General features: G+C 31.9%; 1 protein-coding gene across 1 annotated transcript; it reads right to left on the bottom strand.

The window, feature by feature from the left end:
- Positions 1 to 8,288: 8,288 nt before the first annotated feature.
- LOC107439088 (thyrostimulin alpha-2 subunit-like) lies at positions 8,289 to 24,566 on the bottom strand. Its single transcript, XM_016051564.3, has 4 exons — positions 24,517 to 24,566; positions 20,861 to 20,997; positions 19,516 to 19,691; positions 8,289 to 8,469 (listed from the first exon to the last, which is right to left on the bottom strand). The coding sequence occupies exons 2-4, from the start codon at positions 20,976 to 20,978 to the stop codon at positions 8,353 to 8,355; spliced, it is 411 nt and encodes a 136-aa protein (XP_015907050.1). The 5' UTR covers positions 20,979 to 20,997; positions 24,517 to 24,566; the 3' UTR covers positions 8,289 to 8,352.
- Positions 24,567 to 26,463: the final 1,897 nt, after the last annotated feature.

Here is a 26,463-nt window from a genome sequence, read left to right as displayed (position 1 = left end):
TGAAAAATGATAGACATTATTGATAGATATAGATAAATCATACCTTGATACATGATAAAATAACATATTTGGAGAAAATGCAGTAAATATATTTTATCAGAGAAATATTGCTCATTAAATACAATAGAATTTGCAAAATAATTTAACGTGCATAGGTTGATAAATATATATGCATAAATTGGCTATATTATCAGAAAATAAATTGGAATGTAATTTAGTTTGACTTAAGTAGAAGTCTGCTGTGAAAAGTTCAGTGAATTTAACTTGAGAGTCTCGAAAATAAAAATAGAACTCACTGGGATTGAGATGTTTCCCCGATGATCCCCCGCAGAAGGCGGAGCACTTCTTCATTTTTGAGCAATTCCTGTTATTCTTTGATTAATAACACTAATCGGTGAGCAAGTTTAGGCGTCGAATTTGATGTTGCTCGAGGGCTCCTTCTGCTGGGGCGGGTCTTGCACCCAGTAAAGTTGGCTGTGTGGTTTTTGTAACAATTACAGCATTTTGGAGGTGTTGTTCTGTCTTTGTTGCATTCATGAGACCTGTGGTTTTCAGCGTATTTTACACACCTTGCAGGTGCATTGCAGTGGCTTTGCGTATGTCCATAATTTTGGCAGTTGTAACATTGTATAGGTCCTCGACCTCCTCGATATCGTTCGACTTTGATCGGCATCTGCTGTATGTTGTTGACTTCGAATACTCTATGGTGATTCGCCGTTGATGTTAGGATTATGAGAAAAAGTGATAGGAGCCGATAGGCCTCTCCCATTCTCTTCTTTAACTGCACTATTTTAAAGGTTTCAATATTGTTTTTCTGTAATTCTGCATTGATGGCATCTGTATCAAAGTCCACAGGCAGGCCCCAGACCAAACCCTTAATAAATCTGGCTTGCGATGTTATTTCAGGTTTGCTGGGCGGATCTCGTACTTTGTCGGTATCCTCCTCTGGTTTTGTTGCCGGCAAGAGAGTGGCGTCATCTGTTGAGTTATGTTGGCTAGAAGAAGGACAGCCGTTTGTAGACATGAGTGTAGAATTATCCTCAATTATTTTGACTGCATTTTTCTTTTTCTTCGTTTTTTTTCTGGTGGTTCTGTACTATTGTTAATTTTGATGTTCGTGTCAGTTTCTGTATTCGGTGTTGTATTCAGGTTTTCACCTTTATTTTCCATTGCTATGTCTTCAGTTTTTTGATTAGTTTCAGTCATTATTGATTCGACTTGAATGGATTTTTTATTCATCTCCTTGTTTTCTTCTGCTTGAAAGTTTTTCCTCTTCCACCTGACGTGATGAGCTGCATTTGTCAGTTTTAGGAAGTATGAGTATTCTAGTCTCCACTTACTTGATCTTATTTGAATGAGCAATTTGCTAAGTAATTTATCGAAACGAATCAGTTCCTCTGTATCAAACTGAGTGTAAAACTCTACAAGATCGTCAATATGTTGACGTTCAACTAATGGAAAATATATTTTTTAAAAACCCACAAGTAGCAAGGATTTCTTCTAATGCAAGGATTCTTTGCAATGCGACGGTGAATTACAACCAGAGAGTGAGACCTTTCCCTCACGAGCTGTTCTATGATACGGCATGACTTGAAAAAACAAAATGGCGGGTTCAAATCAGTTGTCATCAAAATGATCAGTTATCAGTATTGTCTCTCCCGACTCAGGAACCTGACAAGATCAAGATCAGTAACACTCACCTTGTAACGCTCAGGATAATCTGCATCAAATCAGCATGACCGGCATCGCAAGGGAGAAGAGGACATCAGTAGAGCATGACCAGCATCTGTTATAGACCTTTTTCCCTCTCATCAGATCTCATCAGCATCAGAGCCCCCTCGACATCATCTCGACTCGAACCGTATTAGGTCTGCCAGAAAATTCTGTCTGCGTCACGTTCCGACCTGCATGACATATCCTAGTCCTAGTGTTTTGATTTTATTGGGCACCTGGGCCGCGAAGCGGCCCCTATCCCATTCATCTGGAATTTTATAACAGTTTTGGTTGAGCAATGAGGTGAGCAGGCAATGGAGTTGCTTTTATGAATGTTTCAAGCTCTTTGCTTGAAGCATGACATATCAGAAGAAAGTGGTGAATTATATAAGCCTAGGAATTGTTTAGAAATAGTGGTGGATAAAAACCTAGTAAATTGAATTTATTAAACCAAGAATCACATTAATTAAGTAAATTTTGAATAAATTTTCTGCAATTCCATAAAAGAGTGTAAATTTTATAGTTCTATATCATGTTATACGCTGTCAGCCAGCTGTTTTTCGCAGCCTATATGAAAGGTCAGTGTCAGCCACTTGGGGTTGACGCAGCCTAAATGTAATTTCAGTGTCAGCCACCGGTGGTTGACGCGACCTAAATGTAATTTCAGTGTCAGCCACCGATGGCTGAAGCGGAGCTCAACGTGTTAATAAAGCTAGTCTCAAGGATAAAATAATCGTAAATCTAGGTAATTATAAGGTTTCTTTTCGCAAAGTCTTGTATGTTCAGCTAACATCCAGCTTGTCATGAAATTTTAATGGACAATGCAATTTGATCCTATCACTAGTGTGACGTCAGCTCAAACGTCATTATGAACCTAAGTGACCATTTTACCTAAGTGACAGTACTTCTTAAAAAAGCTTTAAAAATAATTTTTAATCTTTTTAGGATGAAAGGTTTGAAACTGCAATATTTTTACTTTATTTGAAAAAATAAAAGTTCTTAGTAAAAGTTCTAAAAAGTCCTAAAAGTTCTAAAAGTAAAAGTTCTAAAAAACAAGTTTTTAGTACAAACATTTCTGGACAACAAAAAAAAATTCCGACAGAAAGTTGCTGTAAAGATTGCATGCGTTCTGGGAATGTAAATAATGTTTTTTTTTTTTCAAAGCAAATTTTTTGGAAGATATTACATGGTAAAACTGTTGGGACAAATTAAAAAAAAGCATGCTTGAAGCTTTTAGAAATCAGGTCATTTTTACCCATGCAAAATTTGGAACGACCAAAATGAAGAGAAGAAGTTAATTACTATCTTACTTTGCTTCCAGTAATTCTTTTCTACGATTGCGATATTTATCTGAGAATGCTTTTAATATTTCAATGGTCTTTAAAAGGAAATAAACTTTTAGCTTCCTACTCTTATTTTGTTCGATGCAAATTTTGAGCGGGAAAAAAGACACCATTTCTAAAAGCTTTAAGCACAATCTTTCAAATTGTGCATACGATCTTAGCCATCTTGAAAAACAATTTCTGCTGAAGGAATAATTGTTTGCGTAAAAGTTATTAAGGAACTGTTTCCAAATTTTCGCCCAACCCCTGTATTTCTAGCTGTAAATTCACTTAGTTTTTCACTAAAATGTGTCTAATAGTTGTGTAGAATGTTTATTACTGAATAAATATTTTCTCTTTGTGTCACTTTTTTATTTTCTCATACTATGTTGATTAATGCAGTAGCTATATCTAATCATAACTTATTTGGTTAAATGTAAAAACGGATGTTGATAATTAGGAATATCATACTCGCTGTTGAGGGTAAATTATTGTGTTATTTTAAATATTAAAAACCATAAAAGTTCACAACTTTCCTCATAAATTATTTATTACATTCTAGTGCCTTTTTCCATTTAAGTCTCTTATTAACTGCAGGAAATATTTAATAATATTAATATTTAATAATATTAATAATTAATAATAATAATAATAATAAAAATAATAATTAATAATAATAATAATAATAATAATAATTAATAATAATATTAATTATTATTAATAATAATAATAATTAATAATAATAAGAATAAGAATAAGAATTAATAACTTCATTCATGTTGATAATTAGGGATATCATAATCGTTGTTGAGAGTAAAGTGTTGTACTACTTTAAATATAAGAAAATATAAAAGTTCACTACTTTTAATAAATTTATTATGTTATCACATTTTGCTACTCTCTTGATTTAATTCTCTTGATAGCAGCTCAAACTTCATAGATATTTGTTTCGGTGCTAGTAATAGGTATAATATCAACCGCGATAAATTTACTAACTTCATACTTTAGCGCTAACTTTGTCAGCATGGGTGAAAGCCCTTATATAGCAAGACGGAATAGAGAAAAACCTGGTACGTAAAACATTTCATTCCAACATTTTTTTCAAAAAAAATGAAATATCTGTAACTATCAAGATTTCTTTTATAATTCTGGCATATATAATAAACTGCTTCTAGTCCAAGACAAAGTAGATATTGTTGAAAAATTTAAAAAAAGAATAAGTAAACTCCTCCCCAAAACTAGCTATAACTGAAATGGTTTTACTACCAGCCTTTCCTCTTTTCCGTCTCGCTTTCACCCCTGTTTGTCAGTAACACTTTCCAGTCAGTAACAGCCACCACATAGACTGCTGACCTTGAAATTCTACCACAATTATTAAAATAAACATGATGGATGGGATAGGGGTCGCTGAGCAGCCCAGGTGCTTAGCTCAAAAATCAAAAGAAGTAGAAGGAATATGTTAAGCTACAAAAAGTGATAAGTTAACGGTGATGACTAAAGTGTTAGCCATATTAAAATTCAGAATGCGTCTAGTCCCTCAAAGTGGCTTTAGTGCGTCCGTGCCAACGCTTCCGGATTTTCCGGAAGATTTTATTTTTATATTTAATGCAGTAGCAATATTTTAGCATTCATGCTAGATTTGTGTTATAACAAATTTGACTTAATGTAATTTCAACTACCATTACATCTGAATAATCTGAACATACATACGAAAGACCAGCTGGTTATCGTATTGTGTATTAAGTGATGATGAAAAAGTGAATAAAGTAATTGTCTACGATAGCGCTTCAAAAAGTATTACTACCAGTTCATTCCATTACTACCAGTCTTTCACTACCATTTGGAAAATACTTCTTCTGGAGAAGTAAAGTTGGAAAGTTTTTTTTGTTGCCTAGTGTCACGCAAAGATAATTCAAAAGATCAGATAAAGTTCCACTTTGTTGGAATTATAGGTTTTGCAAATGCAGCATTGAATCAGTTTTTTACCAAATTTTTTCTTTTCTCAAATATATTCGTTACCCTGTAACCTCAACGAAATTTCAACTTTTAAGGGAACAGAGAAGGTTATTCTCTTCATCAACACAACTCAACTTACAATTACAGATTTGCCAACTTTTACTTTTTTCCAGGAGGAATATCTCTAGTTGTAGAAAATATTAATTTTTTTCATTTGCCGAAGTTTACAACAATTTTCTTTAAAATTTTTTGCTTTTACATTGCTTCTATTATTTGCAAGTAGTGATAGTCACAATCATACTAAGTTAAAGCTGTGCTGTTACTTCCTCGCGGTGAACCTTCCAAGGTGTCTGCTATTATCCTACAAATTTTTTTTTATTTTTTATTTTCTGCAACGTTTTGAAATGTTTTGAAGAAAGTCGGATAATCAAATTGGCTGCTAACTTAAACAAATACCCGAACGATATTTATGCACGCTGCGCCAAAAAAAGGACCACTCTGAATAAGTTCTGATCTAATGATCAGGTCCTCAAATTTTAGGACTCAATCTTAATTGTTCGAGGGGGGAGGATTCAAATATACTAATTAATAAGTGCAGATGATATTTTAAGTTACATAATCAGATACAAAAACGTACTTTCTATGAATAAAGATACCTTTGTTTCGACGGATTCGGATTTTTGTCCCCCAAAATAAAAGGGGTATCCACAATCTGGGAATTATGGTCCCCATAGTTTGATCAGGAGAACGATCCAAAGTTTGGACCCCCTAGTGTAAATTTTATTTTGTGCATATTTTGCCATAACTCGAAACCTTTTTAAGCGAATTGAAAAAACTTTACTCAAAATCATAAAATTCGTTTATCTAAAGAGAATTTTATGCAAGAAATAAATTTTAGTGAATATATACTATTTTTTTATAATTTAATAGTAGTCGAAATACTTTTGAATTCTAAGGTACATAAATTAAGTAATTGCAAGCAATATCACTTCAATAATTATTTCACTACCACTAGGAAGAAACTTTTTTGAAGCGCGCTGAAGTTTGTCAGGTGTGAAGTGATAGACATTTCCCTTTTTTATTACCACTGTTAAGGTTTTCTGAGAAATCGAGAACTCATACGAAAACAGTAAATGTAAAGCAAAAAATAAATTTTTGTAGGAGGCATGGGATCTACATTTGACAAAGTTGAATTTCATTTAAAAAGAATAATAAGATCAATTTGATATTTATTTATGTATATTTACTAGAAAGTTAGAAATATTTCGGGATCATATATTTCATTATGGTAACCAAAATAATTATTTATATTACAACATTTCCTTCGTATTTACATACTTTTACCTTGATTTTATTGACATTTTTAAAATATATTTTATTCTTTAAAAATATTTTCATGAGTGATTAAAACTTTGTCAAATATATATAGAACTCACTGTATAAATGGTATTGCCCGTTTGTGAGAGTACCGAATTTCCAAAAGAATATGAGTTACCTACCTCTTTTTCATGTTACCAAATAGCACAAAATCAATTCACAAAAAGTCAACAGTATTTTTTACCTAACAAGTAAAACTATAATCGAAATAGGATAAGAAATGTACAATAGATTATATTATTGTGTCAGGTGTTCGATATTATTAACTCAACATGTGATATGCATCTAAAATATAAATTTCTATTTTTAGCTTTTCTATTATTATCAAAACTAAAGGAAGCATTCTTAGAAATGTTACAATTTGTCTTAAAGACAAATTGTAGAAAGACAATATCTTCATTTCAAACTTTTGATTCCAACTGTTTAGAAACTATATGAAAAGAAATTAATACGGGCAAAAGTTTGTTGGATAAATAAATCATTATTCGGTCTCTCCCACGCGAAACATCATTGCAATGGAAATTGAAGAACGTATCATGTAGCATTGTCTGACAACATTGTTTATTGATTTTTTGGAAGCATTTTCAATTTATGAGAAATCTTTTCTTGAAGAGTCCAGCTAGCAACAAAAAATATCACCCTCCATGACTAGTTCAAAGGATCAGTTTTTCACGAAAAATATTGGTTTAAAAGAATGACATCAAATATGCTAAGTATTAAAAAAGTTACACAGAATCGAACAATAAACTTAGTTTCTCTGAATAAACAAGGATGTTTTTTTTCCTTGGTGATGGATTAGCATTTTTTGCTACCAAAATATGTGGGGTAGCCCAACCCTGCAAGGTTCCGATAATTTGGTCAGGTGGAAGGTTACACAAATTTTTTACACAGCCACCCTATGATGACCAATTTTTTAATTCTTTTTTCGAAAAATTAATTCGTCTTCTGCTTTGAAAAAGTTTTTCGATTTTTTTAAAATGTTCCGAAATATAGCGAAATATGCACAAAAAAAAAATCAAAATTATGGAGCCAAAACTTTGGACCAATCTTTTGAATAAACTATTAGGACAATGTATTCCAGATTACAAATACTCCTCATCAAAAATTCTAAATTTTCGGTGCATCTAATTTATACATTTAAGGAGAACAACCTACCACTTTTTTTATATATATAAAATAATTTTTGCATCCTTGTATAATTTTTCAGACAGAATTTTTCGGTAGATCTGAAGATTAGTCCTAGAACGTGAAGATCCAACTATTAGATCAAAAGTTATTCGGGGTGGTCCTATTTTTTTCGCACTGTGTCTTACGATAGATTTCGAGAAAAGTGACTCGAAGCTATTTTGCCTCCCTAATTTTTGTAACTCAAAAATAAAATTCCAGAAAATTGATTAAATTTTTATGTAACTAACTAACTTTTAATAATAATAATATAATAATAATAAGTATAATATAATATAATAATAATAAATATAATAAAATAATAATAATAAATAACTTTTTAAATTTTATTTATTTCTTTTTTTTTTGCAATATGTCTCTTATCATACAAAAATAGCTTTTACATAAAAATGACGATTTTGAATTTTTTGTCTCTTACTTTTATTTTTCTATTACACAACAGGAATGTTTCCAAGAACAAAAAATAACAGTTAACATTCATAACTGTTATTTTTCGCTATAACAATTATTATTTGCTATAAATGTTATCTATAACTCTTGATTGCAGTCATAGTTTTCAATCAATGATATTTTTTCTTTCCCAAATCAAGATACAAATGAAATGATATTCCACCAGTATATTTTTCTTTTCCGGGAAACAAACAGCCCTGATAAATTTTATCGATCATTCATAAGAATTGAATCCGAAAAAAGTATGAAAGCAATAATTCGATATAAAAAGAAACGTGACACACTCAAAATATTTTATTTATTTTTTTAAACATCATTTCATATCATATTATAGAAATTGTATCTATTTTTAAACCATGTTGACAACTTCTTTAAAGGGTTTCTTACAATGATCACAATCACATGTGACAGCTGATTTGAAGGTTAATGCCTTAGGGCCATCTATACACATAACTTTTACTTTTACCTAAAAGAAAAATATGGATAAATTAATTACAAAAGAATTACTAGAATTTTTTGAACATCATTCCATTTTTATATATTTTGTGTCTAAGAGTTTAACGTAACCTTTTGGAAGGTGTGGGTGTATTTTGTTACACGAATGCCACGGGCGACTAAAAATACTGACTTACAAAATTCAAAAATATATCAAAATTAAGAAAGATTTACAGCATTTTATTTCACAGGGTTCCCTTGAAAAATTTTAATAGTGGTAATATATTTAGGATAGTGCTAGAATATATTTCATATTTTAATATACCACTTTATCGTTAAGCAGGCCTGAAAGCAGGACGGAAAATAGAAAATACTGGTAGGAGAATCATTTCAATATTAGATAATATTCGGGAGGAGTAAATCTATTCTGAACAATAAACAATTCACTGTAATAAATTTTTTCTCGGCTGGATGCTGGATATTGGGGTTATCTCGGCGTTTGGCGCAAAGCTCTACTAACCGATTCATCGGATCTGTTTTGTCGTATTCTAGGAGGTCCTAAATATCAATGAAGTTGTAGTATGTATTTTTTCTCGGCTGGATGCTGGGGTTATCTCGGCGTTTGGCGCAAAGCTCCACTAACCGATTCATCGGATCTGTTTTGTCGTATTCTAGGAGGTCCTAAATATCAATGAAGTTGTAGTATGTAATTTTTCTCGGCTGGATGCTGGGGTTATCTCGGCGTTTGGCGCGAAGCTCCACTAACCGATTTATCGAATCTGTTTTGTCGTATTCTAGGAGGTCCTAAATATCAATGAAGTTGTAGTATGTATTTTTTCTCGCCTGGATGCTGGGGTTATGTCGGCGTTTGGCGCGAAGCTCCACTAACCGATTCATCGAATCTGTTTTGTCGTATTTTAGGAGGTCCTAAATATCAGTGAAGTTGTATGTATTTTTTCTCGGCAAGGGAGCAATTCAGTATAAAAATTGTATTCGTTAAAAACAATTGGTAGTTATGGATTTTTATTATTCCTGAAAAAAATCTAAAAAATGAAATTTATTTGTTACCAGTTTTTACACTTTTCCGTCTTGATATATATGGGCTTTCAGCCCTGTCGGTAAGTGCATACCTGCCAACTTTCACTCTTTCCGAGAATGGATTTTCAGAGTGGTTGTAAAACAATAAATGGAAAACAATCTGACTCAAAAATATAGTTATATTTCGATCCCGTTGAAATTCGCTTCCGCAAGGATTATTATGATTTGATATATTTATTATAATTATTTATATGTTGTGGTGGTCAAACTCATTTATAATTATCATTTTAATCCAAAAAGTTAATTGGAATAACCTGAGTATTGCTACCACTTTAAATATGAAAATAAAATCTTCCGGAAAATCAGGAAGAGTTGGCAGGTATGTAAGTGGTCTAAAAGGAACATTCTTTATTTAACTTAGCTGGGTAATTGGGCTGCGGTCCCTATCCCATCCATCGTGATTTTATGAGTAGTTGTAATGAGAACTTTTTGTGTTCAGCAGACTGTGTGGTGGCTATGGTGAAATTTTCATGCAAATACAGAGATGCCAACTTGCTCCGGACAGCAAATACATATTTTCAAGTGGTAGTTTATTAATTGTGATTCTTTATGGTACTTATGTCATGTTATACCTTTTAAAACGCAAGCAAAAAGAGTCAAATATTTGCAAAATTTACTTTGTACTTATTTACCGTATTTTTTTTATTATTATTTTGGCGTTTCCGGAGCTGTTGGCATTTATGCACACAGGGTAATCCCAGAGGCGAAATCGAGACGGAAAAGAAAAACTGGTAGCAAAACCATTTTAATTATAATTAATGTTCTAGAGGGGAAAAAATATTCTTTCTTTTTCATACTATTTAACATTACCCACAATTAAAGATTCGTTCGTTCGTTGTTTTAGAACTGGGCATCTGAGGCCTAAATGGTCCTTATCCCATTCATCATGAAATATCCCAAAGGGACATACATAAGAAAGTTGTATTGGTGGTTCGGAAAAGAACCTGAAATGCAATAAAATAAAGAAAGGCATGATGAAAGATGTAGCAGGCTTGATGGTGAGCCCACAATTAATGTCTAGTCCTAGTGTTTTGATCTTATTGGGCACCTGGGCCGCGAAGCGGCCCCTATCCCATTCATCTGGAATTTTAGAACAGTTTTGGTTGAGCAATGAGGTAAGCAGGCAATGGAGTTGCTTTTATGAATGTTTCAAGCTCTTTGCTTGAATAACTAAAAAGGAATCAAAAATAAATTGAGCAGCTTGCTCTAAACTGTGTTTGTTTGATTTTGGAGTTGTTCAGAATTGTATCAGCATGAGTAAACGTTATTTTCAGAAAGGTTGATGAAATTATTTGTTTTGATAGTTATGATATGAGGCGTCGGAGGTGAAATGTGCAGCTATTGGTCTGTAGTTTTTATCTTTGATATAATTTTCAAATTTAAAGATTTCATTAAAATTTGCTGTTTTACATTCTATGGCTTTATCGAAAAAATCTGCGTTTAGCTTGTATATATGCTGTGATAGAGTTGGTATTTTGAGGTCTGCATGTATATTGGTATTCCGGATGAACCATCTTGCACAGGTTATTTTTCTAAGGATCTTGTTTTGGCATTGGTTTAATTTCTTCAGTAGATGTTGAGGTATCGTTGTCCAGGCAGGTGAGGCATAGGTAAGTATTGGGCGGATCATTGCTGTATATAGTAGCTTCTTTAGTTTAAGTGACATATTCTGATTATATATTAATGGTTGTATGGCTATTATTGCTGCATTTGCTTTATCTATTGTGCTTTTGATGAGTTTGCTATTGATTATAAGGCCAAGATAATTTGCTTTTTTAACTATTGGTATTGGTATGTTGAACATTTTTGGTTGAAGTTGTGGAAGTATTTTAATTCTTCCCACAATTAAAGTAAAATGAGTAGTTTTATATAAATGCTATGATTATAAAAAAATCTTGGTAATTACAAAAATGTTATTTTTCTCGGGAAAAAAAATGCTAGAATGAAATGTTTTTCACACCAGTTTTCGCTCTTTTCCTCTTTGATATATATAGGCCCCTGGGTAAACCACTTGTGTAATATTGTGCACTTTTGGTGTATCAGTAAATGTGTCACTTCGGAGACGCAAGATTAAAACATAGTATTTTCGGTTTGGGAGTTAGTAGAAAAATGAAGAACGATGTTAACAGTAGGTTTACGGACTTTTCTTATATACCTATCTCTACGAACACGCGTCAATCTGACGAATACATATAACAGCACTTACAGTGATGCAAACTTGCTCCGGACAGCAAATATATATTTTAAAGTGATAGTTTATTAATTGTAATTCTTGGTTTAATAAATTCAATTTAGTAGATTTTTATCCACCGCTATTTCTAAATAATTTGTAGGCTTATGTAATTCACCACTTTGTATTGCAAAATTTATGTAGTAGTTATTTACCGTTTTCTAAATTATTTTGGCGTGTCCGAAGCAGTTGGCATCTCTGCACTTAGAAAGCGATATAATTATATACTAACAGAAGAAAATTAAAATAAGAGATCTATATTTATGAAATATTCTAGTATTTTATTTTCAATACTCGAACTAAGCAACTGAAGCCTTCAAAATCTAACACTCTGACATCAGCTGACATTCTGCGTTTGTTTTTTCTATTATTACTTATCGGCAACAGTTGTTTATTGCTTGTTTCATTTGAGATAACGATATCGGATAACGGATCGAAGTATTGTCGGTACATTCCTACTTATTATTGATGCAATGTTTGCATGTTTACTCAAAAATTTGTCTAAATTATGATCACGTCAAATTGACGCATATCCGTAGAGATGGGTATACCACATAGAGAATTTCTACGTTTCAACGCTTTTGAAGAAAATAGACTTCAATATATATTTACCTCGACCAATGGGTAAAAGTCATTACAAGAGATAAAAGAAAAATTCAAACGGGTTTTATAATTTTCCTTACAAGACTCGAAATGCGTCAAAATGACGCGTCCCGTAAACCCCTAGTGTTAAGATTACGGCTCAGGCCTAAGAATTAGATAGAAAAGAGAAAAAAATCGTCAGCTGAACCATTTCATTTACAGCATATTTTAGTAGGAGTAAAATGTGCTAAAGTGTATCCTAAATCAGAAACTGCTAATCGCTATTTACTTTCTCTTGAGGAAGACAACAATCCTATATGTCTGCTACAACTATTTTAGATTTTATAACAGTCATAGAACAGTTGATCCAATTTTTGGATTCACGACTACTAATGTTCAACTCCGTAGCCTTGTAGTTTTGAACCTAATCCAGAGAACAAGGAAACTCCTAGATCAAGTATAGGGAGAAAATTGCCGTCGAGGAGGACATTTTGATGGAACTAATCCGCATTTGCATTACATGGAGAAGAAAACCATGAAACCGGCAAGGAGACTCTAACCCATGATCCATGTACCACTGGATATTTTACGTCACCATTGTGGTCAGTTATAGCAATGTGTGGAATTCGTATCGACCAGCCATTGCTGGGATTCAAACCCAGTTCACCTCATTGAAAGGTGAACGCTCTATCCATCACCTCCTACATCAGAAAGCCTCCACACTGTTGTTTTTAAGCAGTCTGCGCAAACTATTTAAAAAGTAAACCAGTTGTGGGCATGAAGCAAATTCTATTTTAAAAGTACTTGAGAAAAATTTATCATATATGTTTGGAATTGAATCTGTAGTGGCTGACAAGTAAGTAAGACAAACCAACTAATCATATTCATAAATTAAACAAATTTTTAGACATATATTTGCTACTCTACTTTCTAATTTTTAATAGATTTTCTGTTAAATGTTTCTTTCGTAAACTGGTTTACCTTCATAATGGTCTGATCGGACTAACTATAAAAACTACCTATACCTCTGAGCCATCACGGCTCTGTCATAACTACTAAAAAAAATCTTGGTAGTCTTGCATATTTAAATCATCCCAAAACTTAGCTAAAGGGAAATTCAAACCTTAAAGAGAACAAGATATTAGCCCTTTACGTACCAGTCAACTTTTGCTCCTTTTTTAAGAATGATTTTTTTTCAAGTAATATGAGAATTAAAAAACCGGTAGTTGATAAAATTATTTCCCATCTGCCAAATTATACGGTCGTTGAAAACGATTTTACGAGAAGGAAGTAAAACAAATAAGTTCGGAAGAAATTTTGAATAACAAAACTATTAACATGGTGAATGCCATGGGGGTCACCGGTAATCGACGAAGCCAAGATTATTAGAAACACATAATTCGAGTAAATTTTTAGTTTTTTTTTATATTATTATCGTTACTTAAATGGTTTGAAGAAATTAATGAAATGTAGACACTCAAAAATAGTTTTATTTGTATACACAGAGATGCTAATTGCTCCACACAGCGAATAAATATTTTCAAGTGGTAGCTTATTAATTGTGATTCTTGGTTTAATAAATTCAATTTAGTAGATTTTTATCCACCACTATTTCTAAACAATTCGTAGGCTTATATAATTCACCACTTTTTTCATATTGTCATGTTAAATCTTTTAAAAAACTAGCAAAATCTGTCTAATATTTAGTTTATAGTTATTTACCGTGTGGCCAGTCGGGCAAGCTATGTAAAATTAGCGTGGCATTCAACGTGTTAATCATTATTGGCCAACAAATATTTTCTAAATTACTGATTCGTCGTGGTAGTTTAATTTGTTTTTTTAAACTTCAAAATTCAATACGCCAAAATTCTAACGTTGCTACCACTAAGAAAATTATTTCTCAGCGACCGTAAAAGTTGGCAGCTCTGTTATTTATATATTTTGTCAAAAATTAAACCTACCCTAGTAAGATTATTGACTTTATATTCATAATTATAAATTAAATTACTAAATTCCAGAATGAATTTAAAAAGTATATAAAAATAAAATTTTCCGGAAAATCCGGAAGAATTGGCAGCTATCATGTTCTTGCAGCGGAAAAACCCTCTTGCCCATGTTAATTTTTGGAGAATTTTATTCTGACATCTTTTGTGTTTCCAAGGCTGAACTGAAAGTCTATATATATTAAGACGGAGAAGACCAAAAACTTGTTAGAGAGGCATCTTGTTTTACCTGGTATTGGGGAAGAATATATATTCCATGACTACCAAGATTTTTAACAATTATTCCATATGCAAAAAACTGCTTTTCCTCCGAAAACAAGTAAATATACCGGGATAATAGTAAAATCCAAACATAGCCCTCAGTAAACTACAGGAAAAAGTACAAGACATAGGAAAAAAGGTGCCTGGCGTGGAAATTTCGAGTAACCGGCCAAAAATCACTACTTCTAAACGTCCGAAATAAAAAGAAGAAAAAAAACTACTACCACAAAACAAGTTAATTCCATTCAATGAAACAATACCGATTGTTGATAAAGCCAAATACCGAATATTTGGTGTCGGTCATCGAAAATTGGTCACGTTGAGATGTGGTCAGCGATGCGGTCGATCGAGGTCAAGAATAGATGATTGGATGCCGACAACTGATGCTGGTCTTGCTCTACTGATGTCTTCTTCTTCCTTGCGATGTCGGTCATGAAGAATTGATGCTGATTATCCTGAAAGTTTCAAGGTGAGTGATGCTGATTTTGATCTCGTCAGGTTTCTGAGACGAGAGAGACAATACTGATAACTGACCATTTTGATGTCTGGATTTTGATCCCGCCATTTTGTTTTTTCAAATCATGCCGTATCATAAAACAGCTCGTGGTGGAAAGGTCTCATTCTCTGGTCGTAATTCACCGTCGCATTGCGTAGAGTCCACGTCATTAGAAAAAATCATTGCTACCTGTGGGATTTCAAAAAGATATTTTCCATCAGTTAAACTTGAACATATTGATGATCTTGTAGAGTTTTACTCTCAGTTTGATACAGAGGAGCTGATTCGCTTAGATAAATTACTTAGCAAACTGCTCATTCAGATAAGATCAAGTTACCCTGGAGACTATGAATACTCATACTTCCTAAAACTGACAAATGCAGCTTATCACGTCAGATGGAAGCGGAAAAAATTTCAAGCAGAAGAAAACAAGGTGATGAATGAAAACTCCATTAAAGTCGAATCAATAATGACTGAAACTAATCCAAGCACTGCAGACAAAACCATGGAAAATAAAGATGAAAACTTGAATACAACACCGAATACAGAAACTGACACGGACATCAATATTAACAATAATACAGAACCACCAGCAAAGAAAAGAAAAAAGAAGAAGAAGCAAAATGCAGTCAAAACAATTGAAGATAATTCTACACTCATGTCTACAAACAGCTGTCCTTCTTCTAGCCAACATAACTCAACAGATGACGTCACTATCTTGCCGACAACAAAACCTAAGGAGGTTACCGACAAAGTACAGGATCCGCCCAGCAAACCAGAAATAACACCGCAAGCCAGATTTATTAAGGTTTTGGTCCGGGGCCTGCCTGTGGACTTTGATAAAGATGCCATCAATACAGAATTACAGAAAAACAATATTGAAACCTTTAAAATAGTGCAGTTTAAGAAGAGAATGGGAGAGGCCTATCGGCTCCTTCCACTTTTTCTCATAATCCTAACATCAACGGTGAATCACCATAGAGTATTCAAAGTCAACAACATACAGCAGATCCCGATCAAAATCGAACGATTTCGAGGAGGTCGAAGACCTACACAATGTTACAACTGTCAAAATTATGGACATACGCAAAGCCACTGCAATGCACCTGCAAGGTGTGTAAAATGCGCTGAAAACCACAGGTCTCATGAATGCAACAAAGACAGAACAACACCTCCAAAATGTTGTAATTGCTACAAAAACCACACAGCCAACTATACTGGGTGCGAGACCCGCCCCAGCAGAAGGAGCCCTCGAGCAACATCAAATTCGACGCCTAAACTTGCTCACCGATTAGTGTCATTAATCAAAGAATTACAGGAATTGCTCAAAAATGAAGAAGTGCTCCGTCTTCTAAGGGAGATCATCGGGGAATCATCTCAAACCCAGTGAGTTCTATTCTTATTTTCAAGACTCTCAAGTTAAATTCACTGAACTTTTCACAGTAGACTTTTACTTATGTTACATTAAATTACATCAAATTTTATTTTCTGATAATATAGCCAATTTATGCATATATATTTATCAACTTATGCACGTTAAATTCTTTTGCAAATTCTATTGTATTTAATGAACAATATTTCGCTTATATTTATATATGTCAACAGATGTCAATTTAGATTCGATATTCAAATGTTATATTTACTATATTAATTTATGTCAACCTATGTATATATATTTCAAATTATGTTTATATTTATATATGTCAATATGTGTCAATTTAGATTCTATAGTCAAATGTTATATCTACTATGTTTATCTATGTCAACCTATGTATATATATTTCAAATTATGTTTATATTTATATGCTTATATTTATATGTGTAAATTTAGTTTCGATATTCAAATGTTTATTTACCCAAGCAAAGTGCTTGTAATTTTGTATTAGCAACCACATCGACTGCTAAATTCAAAATGTTATCACTTTAAACTTATGTAAATTTCTAGATGTATGGGATAGGGGCCGCTGCGCGGCCCAGGTGCCCAATTTTTTATAAATAAAGTAAGTAAGTAAAGCCAAATACCCCTAGCGGGGCTGATGCTAAGATAACCAACACATATGAGTATGAGTAAAGCCAAATACCTTGGAGTCATCCTTAACACGTTGAGCGCTGCGTCAGCCATCGGTGGCTGACACTGGATTTTCCATTTAGGCAGCGTCAACCACCGGTGGCTGACACTGAAATTACATTTAGGCTACCGCTTGCTGACACTGACCTTTCACATAGGCCGCGAAAAACAGCTGGCTGACAGTGTATAATATGATATAGAACTATAAAATTCACACTCTTTTATGGAATTGCAGAAACTTTATTAAAGATTTACTTAATTATTATGATTCTTGGTTTAATAAATTCAATTTAGTAGATTTTTATCTACCACTATTTTTAAACAATTCTTAGGCATATATAATTCACCACTTTTTTCAAATATGTCACCCCTCATTTCAGGTTCTATTCCGAGCCTACATCACATCTTTCCTATGTATGTTCCCGTCATGGGATATTTCAAGATGAATGGGAAAAAGGCCATTTAGGCCTCAGATGCCCAGTTCTACAACAACGAACGAACGAACGAAATATGTCACTTTTTATTCTATTTCATGATGTATGGGATATGGGCCTTCTGCACGGCCCAGATGCCCAATTTTCTATAAATAAAGAAAGAAGAAAGAAAAAAGAAAGAAAGACAGATATGTCATGCTCAACCTTTTATAAACTAGCAAAATCTGTCTATATTTGCAAATTTAGTTTGTAGTTATTTACCGTGTGGCCAGTCGGGCAAGCCATGTAAGATTAGCGTGGCATTCAACGTGTTAATAGCAAATTCACCTGGAACGATCACATCAAAAGCATTACCAGTAAAGCACAAGCAACATGCACTTAAACTCAAAGATTGTTCTATTTATCCATGATCCACCCCATCCTTACTTATGCTTCACCAGTCTTGACAACTATAACACAAACTCAGCAAAATAATCTAATATTCCGCCAGAATAAAATATTAAGAAGGATAACAAAAGCCAGATGATTTATAAGAAATGATACAATACACCATGACATCAAAATAGATGCAATCGACAAACATATAGCTCAATTAAATAACAAATTCTACGAAAAAGCCACCTCTTGCTCTTCAAAGAATTTCGATTAAATATTCCTATTTGAAAATATACAAGAACATGAGACCAATAGCAGCATACTATTGTAGTGATGCATCATATTCCCGACATCAATAGCATATACACAACCTCATTTTCCCCAGACCAGTTCCTATATTCCTATTTGAAAATTTAACTCAAGACAAGAACATTAGACCAATAGTAGCATACTATTGTTGTGGTGCATCATATTCCCGACATCAGTAGCATATACACAACCTCATTTTCCCCATACCAGCTTAGCTCAAGTTATACCTCATATTTATACATTACACTCTTATCACCCTACTGCATATAACTACAGTCAGACAGAACTCAATGATCATCTATCCACATGAATACTCCGTACTTCATTTGTTTTCCACCACCTCATCGAAACACCACAAAGTTCAAGCCAAAGATGATTGGGAAAATGGCCACAAGCTGCCTCTGGTGCCCAGATGTTTTATACAGTTCAGTTCAGAGAAGAAGTAAATACTTCATCTTTAAAAATAGATTTAGTCTCCAAAAACCAGCTATAAATGAAGTGGTTTGACTACCTTGGATTTTTTTTCCGTCTTACTCTGAGTTTCTCGATAAGAGGTGGGATGATGTACTAGGATAGAGATTTTTTTTTTGTCGTATGCCTGTTCAGGCAGTGAGGGTTCGACTGTTCCAGTTTTTCAGTGGCCCCATCTATGGCCAGGAATTCGAATTCTGCCACGCCATTCACACAAACACAACCCGTTTATAGGGCGGGTCTCATTCACACACAAAGGAGAAAGGACATAGTTCACACAGAGAGAGAAAGAAACATCCATGCTCAGCCCGGGATTCACACCCAGGACCTTCCTGATGCAAGGACAGTCCGTGCCCCCTACACAGGCCGGTCGGCAGGATAGAGATATGTACGTTAGAATGAGATTAATCGTTAAATTGCTACCCAATATATTGAGTATGAGTTCCAAGTTTTTTTTTAAATTTCATTTTTATAACTGGCGTTTAACAACAGATACAATTCAAAGTTTACGATTAATGTTCAACTCCGAATCCTTGTAATTTTGAACCTAACCCTGAAGAGGAGGAAACTTCTGAATCAATCACTGGGACACACTAGCCTTTGTAGAGATTACTTTGATTAAACTAACTCACATTTGTGTTTCGTGGAGGGGAAACCACGAAAACCTCCTACGGTTAGCACGACGGCAATGGAATTCTACCACGGAGGATATTTTACGTCAGATTTTAAATTAATTTTTAAAATACTTACATCTTCTGTTTCCATAATACTACAGCATTGCCCATATGATGTGATAGCTTGATATGGTTTAAAGAGTAAATGATCTTCGGAAGAAGGCACAGAATAAGATACACAAAAACCTCGACAAGCATTCGTAGCAACATCGAATTCTATGCATCCAGGAATACTAATAGTTCGAGAATGACCTGCAAGTATACAGCTTAAATTTGCAAAAATAATTGAAGATTTTAAGGTTGTTTTTCGATTCTAATACTACCCTAATACTACCTTTCCCCTAAAAACCCTTAAGATAAATTTCAAAGTGCTGTTCAAACTTTTGTATTCATGGAAGGGAAAAACTTTTTAAATTCTATGAATTGCAAATGTTTGAGCAAAGTATTATAAACTGAACTCATAGTCACAAATTACTCCGTTTAAGCATAATTTAAAATAATAACGATAAGTTAACCTTAGGATAATATTCAACAAGAGTTCATAAAGTTTTTCGAACTCAAAAAGCATTTAGCAGACACTTATAAGTCATTTGCTTTCGGAACACTATTTACCCCTTGGGGACGGGTGATTCAGAAAAGCATTCGTACAAAATCAGAATCAGGATGTAAGTAAATAAAAAACGGTAACTTAAATGTAGTCGTTGCTAATTTGACAGACTTACTTTGCTTTTACTGTTATTGTTGCTATTATTGTTACTTTAATGATATATATAATCGATGTTACTTCAAAGTATAACTAAATAATTTTATTTTGAACTAAGTAATGGTGAATTAAATAAATCAAACAATTATAACCCCGTCCCCAATTAAACTGCTAAAGAACTATACTTTGGTTACCAGTTTTATCTTTTAAGCCTGATTGATACTGTTTTATGCTGGCACGTATTTGTGACAGTCGGTGCGAAAGGGTTAACGGGAAGTTTTTAATATGGAAGTGCTTATTTTCGGTTTTACTTATTTAGTTCAACAATTACAAATAATCGAGGTAGTAAAGTAGTCCGAGTCTTTACATTGGAGTGATGGTAACTTATGCGGATTTCCATAAAAAATAATGATGATCTATGAAGGAATTACCAGATGATTACCATCATAATTGTGTTGATTTATTAAAAATTTAAACACGGTAGAGTACATCATAAGGATTGAGAATCGTATAGTAATCCATGGCCAAAAATAAGCACTTCCATATTAAAAACTTCCTGTTAATAGTGTTCCAAAAGCAAATGACTTATGCCTGTTAAATACGTTTCAAGTTCGAAAAACGTTATAAACTATTGTTGAATATTAACCTAAGATTAACTTATCGTTATTATTTTAAATTATGATTGATCCTATCTAATATTATTAGAGATTATACATACCAACTTTAAAGCATCCTGGTCTCTCCCAATGATTTGCTAATGAGTCGTCAGCCAGTAGAAGTATTAATATAAATAATAGTTTGTGACATAAGAATTGAGAAGAAGATAAAACCATCATAAAAAATTCCAGAAGATTCCTGTGTTAAGAACAATTGACAAGACCTAATTAAAATATTAAAACAATGAACTTGCCAGCACCATTGAAATATCAATTTTATATGGCTTTTACCAACAAAAAAAATTAAATAATATTATGTTTATACATAATATTATAATAATATTATGTCTTTAGTAATTAAATAATTAAGTTATATATTTCTATTTCTATGTACATTTCACAAAATAAAAAAAAACGGATCACCCTGAATAACTATTCATATAATTAATCGAATGAACAATTTCATCTAAATAAAATTATTCTTAATTCAATAAAATGTGTCCCACTATTGTTATAGATACCAGTTAAAGATCTTATTTTAGATCCCTTCAAAAATAATTACAAAATAAATATTTTGTAGTTTACAAAACAAAAAAGTGACCAAAAATTCAAAAGTTGTTAAATGCTTTTGTTTCTTATTTTAAGAACAGTACATAGGGAGATTGATTAAAAAATTACTCATGAAAACATAAATACTATAGAAAGAGAAGTGGGGAGATCGATGCATTTTAAATATTGATAGCTTTTGAAAGCGAAGCTATTTAATTTATTTGTAATTCAAGAGCTATAAGCCAACACAGTTTTCAGACTAATTATGTTCCATACTTTAATTACAAAAGATTTGAAAAAGAAACCTTACATTAGACTTACATCCTTTTTTGTATTTGATAAATGTTCAAGTATTCAACGAAATTGCGCACAATTTTTAAATAATATCCAACTAATATTCTACATTATATTACTACTTTTAATGGGCTTTATCTTTAAATTGAAATTCATATGTGATTACAGACATTTTTTTTCGTACAATCAATCTCAATAATGTTTTTAAAAGTGGCAAACATTTGTATCAAAAGTTAAAAAAAACACGTCCCAGAATAATTGTAAACCTTATTTCTCATAAATTTAAATAAGCACAAATAATTTAAAATCTATATTCATTAAAACAATAATTTACATTTCTGTCAGTTTTTATGAAACAAGACAATATCTCTATTTTAGTTAATTATATTTACCCGAACTTTTATAATTTTGTTTCTCTATTGATAAAATATGTATGGGTTTTTGAAAATTAAAAAATCTATCATTTTAAATTAAACATGAATGCTAATTTATTTTGAGAAAAATGTTTTATATTTTGGGTAATTTATTTTGTTTTATATTATTTGTACCCCAAAAAACTATGCCTGAGATGATGTTTTGAAATTGAATTAATAAATGTCATATAAATCTTAGATGATTTTTAAACTATGTTCTCAATATGCTAACGAGTTTTCATGCTAGAGCAGATAGATAAGATTTTGCAGTGAAAATCTTTTGAAATAGAGTAATTCAATTGAAGATGCAGAATCTTTTGTTTTTTTTAAATATTTATACTGAATTATACAATTTTGAATATAAAACTTATTCAACACTAATTAATTTATAACTTTAGACAACCTAACAAAATGAATCTAAATAATTTCTTTACGTATAATTATTTTTTTAATTGACTTAAATTATTGCTTCCGATAAAAAAAAAATGAATAATAACTATAGTGTTGGCAATAGAGTGAGAATATATGTAGATAATAGATTGTCTACCGTACTAAAAATACATTTTTATAATAAATTCTGAGTGAAACCAAAATAAATGATAAGAAATTAGTCCTTTAAAAAATGCAAAATATTTTAAACTTTTTGTAACATTGAATTTTATTTGTTTAAATATAAACTATTTTTACAATACTGATCACTAAATAATTGCATTTTTGATTTTTAGTTTTCTCCATTTTATTCAGTTTTTACCGGTTTTTTCCAGTGCCTTCCAGTATTATGAGAGATATTATTACTTCAAAGCACACAAAGTGGTAACATTAAGAAGACGAATATCAATCATTTAATACATTTGTGACCACCACTATATATTTATTTTCAAATAAAATAACTATATTAACACTTTATTATTGCCAGACCTAAATGTTAAATTGGTATTTTGAATAAAAACTTTTAAGTCATTTTTCTCTTTTTAGATTTCTTTTATGAATTTTGAATAATAGTTTTAATATTAAGAACCTTTTGCTTGTGGTATAAATTCTTTTCTTTATGAATTAGCGTCACTTTTGCGTTGAGTATTTTTATAATAAATATCCTTCAGCAACGAGTATTGATTCTAAACAGGGGAATTAGCTCCTTGCTTTTCTACAAAAGAAAATCTTCCAATTTGATGGATACCAAAAATGCAATTTTCATATGAATGAAGAAAGTTAAAATTAAAGTCAATAATTTCCTATTTATTTATATTTTATTTTACTCTTAAATTACACAATTATTTTATTTATTACCTTTTAGTGTTAAATTTATAAATAAAAGTTACGATTTATAATTTTGTTTTATAAAAGATCATATAATTATGTTTTCGAAAAAATTTTTGTTATTATTTTTCATTTAAGGTAATATTTATCGGTTTTTGGAGGCTTTTTCCTTTTGCATTTTTTAAGAATTTTTAATTCATTAACATCCGATCTTTAGTCATAATATTAATGATGTGATAAATTTAATGCTTTTAAATAATCTATTTGAAAGGATTTAATAGTTTTTTGTAAAAATTTATGTAAAAAATTTAATAAATAAAATTTATAAGAGATTATATAATTATGTTTTCGAAAATGTTTTAGTTATTATTTTTTATTTATAGTTAATATTTATTTGTTTTTAGAGGCTTTTTTCTTTTGCACTTTTTAAGAATTACTAACTTATCAACATCTGATCTTTGGTCATAATATTAATGGTGTAATAAATTTAATGCTTTTAAATAATCTATTTGAAAAGATTTAATAGTCTCTTGTAAAAATTTATGTAAAAGAAAATAAATCTTTAAATAAAATTTACGATATAAAATTTTGTTTTATAAAAGATTATATAGTCACATTTTCGAAAAATTTTTGGTTGTTATTTTTTATTTATGGTTATATTTATTTGTTTTTAGAGGCTTTTATCTTTTGCACTTTTTAAGAATTATTAGCTTATCAACATCTGATCTTTGGTCATAATATTAATGATGTAATAAATTTAATGCCTTTAAATAATCTATTTGAAAAGATTTAATAGTTTTTTGTAAAAATTTATGCAAAAGAAAATAAATCTATAAATAAAATTTACGATTTAAAATTTTGTTTCATGAAAGATTATATAATCAAATTTTCGAAAAATATTCGGTTAGTATTTTTTATTTATAACTATATTTATTGTTTTTCTGAGGATTTTTTCTTTTGCATTTTGTAAGAATTTTTAAGTCATCAACATTTGATCTTTGGTCATAATATTAATGATGTAATAAATTTAATGCCTTTAAATAATCTATTTAAAAGGATTTAATAGATTTTTGCAAAAATCTATGTAAAAAAATTTATCTAAAAAAAGACAAAGGGCAGAAATATCACTGATAAATAACGCATATATATATTAGGTAACATTTTTCAAAATTTAGAGGACCAAAATTCTTTCATAAAATGCTTACCTTAGATTTGGTGAAGAGACAAAGATAGAATAAACGCAACTGAAAGGGAAACTGTTGATTTTCTCCTTGCCGCTTCTTAACCAATCACGACAAACTTCTCACAGAAAAGGAGGCGTAACTTTTCTATCAAACAGTTTCTTAGATAATGCAAATGATGCTTTCAGAATAATTTTTAAAGTATGTATTCTTAAAGGATTTTTTTTTTATTTCGTTAAGTATTAAGATTTAAAATTTTGAATTATTATTTCTTATAAAACAAAAAGAGAGCATTAAAGTAACGAAATTTTATTAATGTTGAGTGTCTATGATAAACTGATTATAATAACTGTTAATATAATAACAAAAAACTGATTTTCCTGGATTTTTCCAGTTTTTTCCCAATAAAATTTTTCCCCGTACATGCAGGAACCTCCAGAATATCGAAAAACACATAAAATAAATAATATAAATTAAATTAAAAGAAAAAAAGAAAATTTTCGAAAATTTGACCGTCCCTGGGATTCGAACCCAGTACCCCTCCTTCCGGCAGCGAACTTGCTTGTCTGGTGGCCTACCTTCCAGTCCACGGTGATACGTGAAGCCTTCCGCAGTTTCGCTTCAAGAGCTCTCTCCTCTCATCTTCGCAATATACCTTTAGGGGCCCTCTGTGACCCCCCTAATTGGCCTATAAAAATTATCTTCAGCAGTCTTGTTTGGACCATAGACCCCTGTTTAGGGATCGAGTTTGAAAATTATAACTTGATTTTAAAGGGAGCTAGGGGGTCTTGAAATTTGAACCTTTCTCGAGATATTTTATTATTTTATTCTTTTTTTTATTTTATTCCATTACGCTTTCTTTGCTGGACTTCACACACAGAAAACACCCCATGCATGATAGAATATCCAAAATGTTACAATAGAAGTCGAAAAAGAGCAAATAAACTGATTTTCCTGGATTTTTCTAGTTTTTTCCCAATAAAAAATTTTTTTTCCTGCATGCAGGAACCTCCGAAATATCGAAAAACACATAAAAAAATTATATAATTTGAAATAAACAAAAAAAAAAGAAAATTTTTTGAAAATTTGACCGTCTCTGGGATTCGCACCCAGGACCCCTCCCTCCTGCAGCGAACTTGTTTGTCTGGTGGTCTACCTTCCTGTCCACGGTGATACGTGAAGCCTACCACAGTTTCGCTTCAAAATCTCTCTCCTCTCATCTTCGCAATATACCTTTAGGGGCCCACTGTGTCCCTCCTAATAGGCCTATAAAAATTATCTTCAGCAGCCTTGTTTGGACCATGGACCCCTACTTAGGGTTCAAGTTTGAAAATTATGCCTTGATATTAAAGGGAGCTAGGGGGTCTTGAAATTTGAACCTTTCTCAAGCCATTTTATTTATTTGTTTTTTATTTATTACTCCATTACGCTTTCTTTGCTGGACTTCACACACAGAAAACACCCCATGCATGCTAGAATATCCAAAATGTCACAATAGAAGTCGAAAAAGAGCAAATAAACTGATTTTCCTGGATTTTTCCAGTTTTTTCCCAATAAAAAATGTTTTTTTCCTACATGCAGGAACCTCCAGAATATCGAAAATACCTTCGCAATATACCTTTAGGGGTTGAGTTGTTTTCCTCCTGTTTCTGTGTTGAGTTGAGTAGTTTTTTTCCTTTTGCTGAGTTGAGTTGTTTTCCTCCTGCTGTCAGGTTGAGTTGAGTTGTTTGCCTCCTGTTGGTGAGTTGAGTTGAGTTGTCTTTCTCCTTCTGCCAAGTTTAGTTGAGTTGTTTACCTCTTGTTGCTGCGTTGAGTAGTTTTCATCATGCTGCCAAGTTGAGTTGAGTTGTTTGTTTCCAGCTTCTAAGAGGAGTTGAATAGTTTGCCTCCTGCTGCTGAGTTGAGTTGAGTTGTTTTAATCCTACTGCCAAATTGAGTTGAGTTTTTTGGCTCCTGCTGCTGAGTCGAGTT

The sequence above is a fragment of the Parasteatoda tepidariorum genome, chromosome X2 (assembly GCF_043381705.1).
Source record: "Parasteatoda tepidariorum isolate YZ-2023 chromosome X2, CAS_Ptep_4.0, whole genome shotgun sequence".
Lineage (NCBI taxonomy): Eukaryota > Metazoa > Arthropoda > Arachnida > Araneae > Theridiidae > Parasteatoda > Parasteatoda tepidariorum.
This window is presented reverse-complemented; position numbering and strand designations above follow the sequence as displayed.

Coding starts and splice junctions, on each gene's coding strand:
- LOC107439088 (XM_016051564.3), bottom strand. CDS start 20,978: ATGATGGTTTTATCTTCTTCTCAATTCTTATGTCACAAACTATTATTT. Junction 19,692..20,860: donor ACCAGGATGCTTTAAAGTTG/GTATGTATAATC, acceptor GTATACTTGCAG/GTCATTCTCGAACTATTAGT. Junction 8,470..19,515: donor GTATTATGGAAACAGAAGAT/GTAAGTATTTTA, acceptor TTTTTCTTTTAG/GTAAAAGTAAAAGTTATGTG.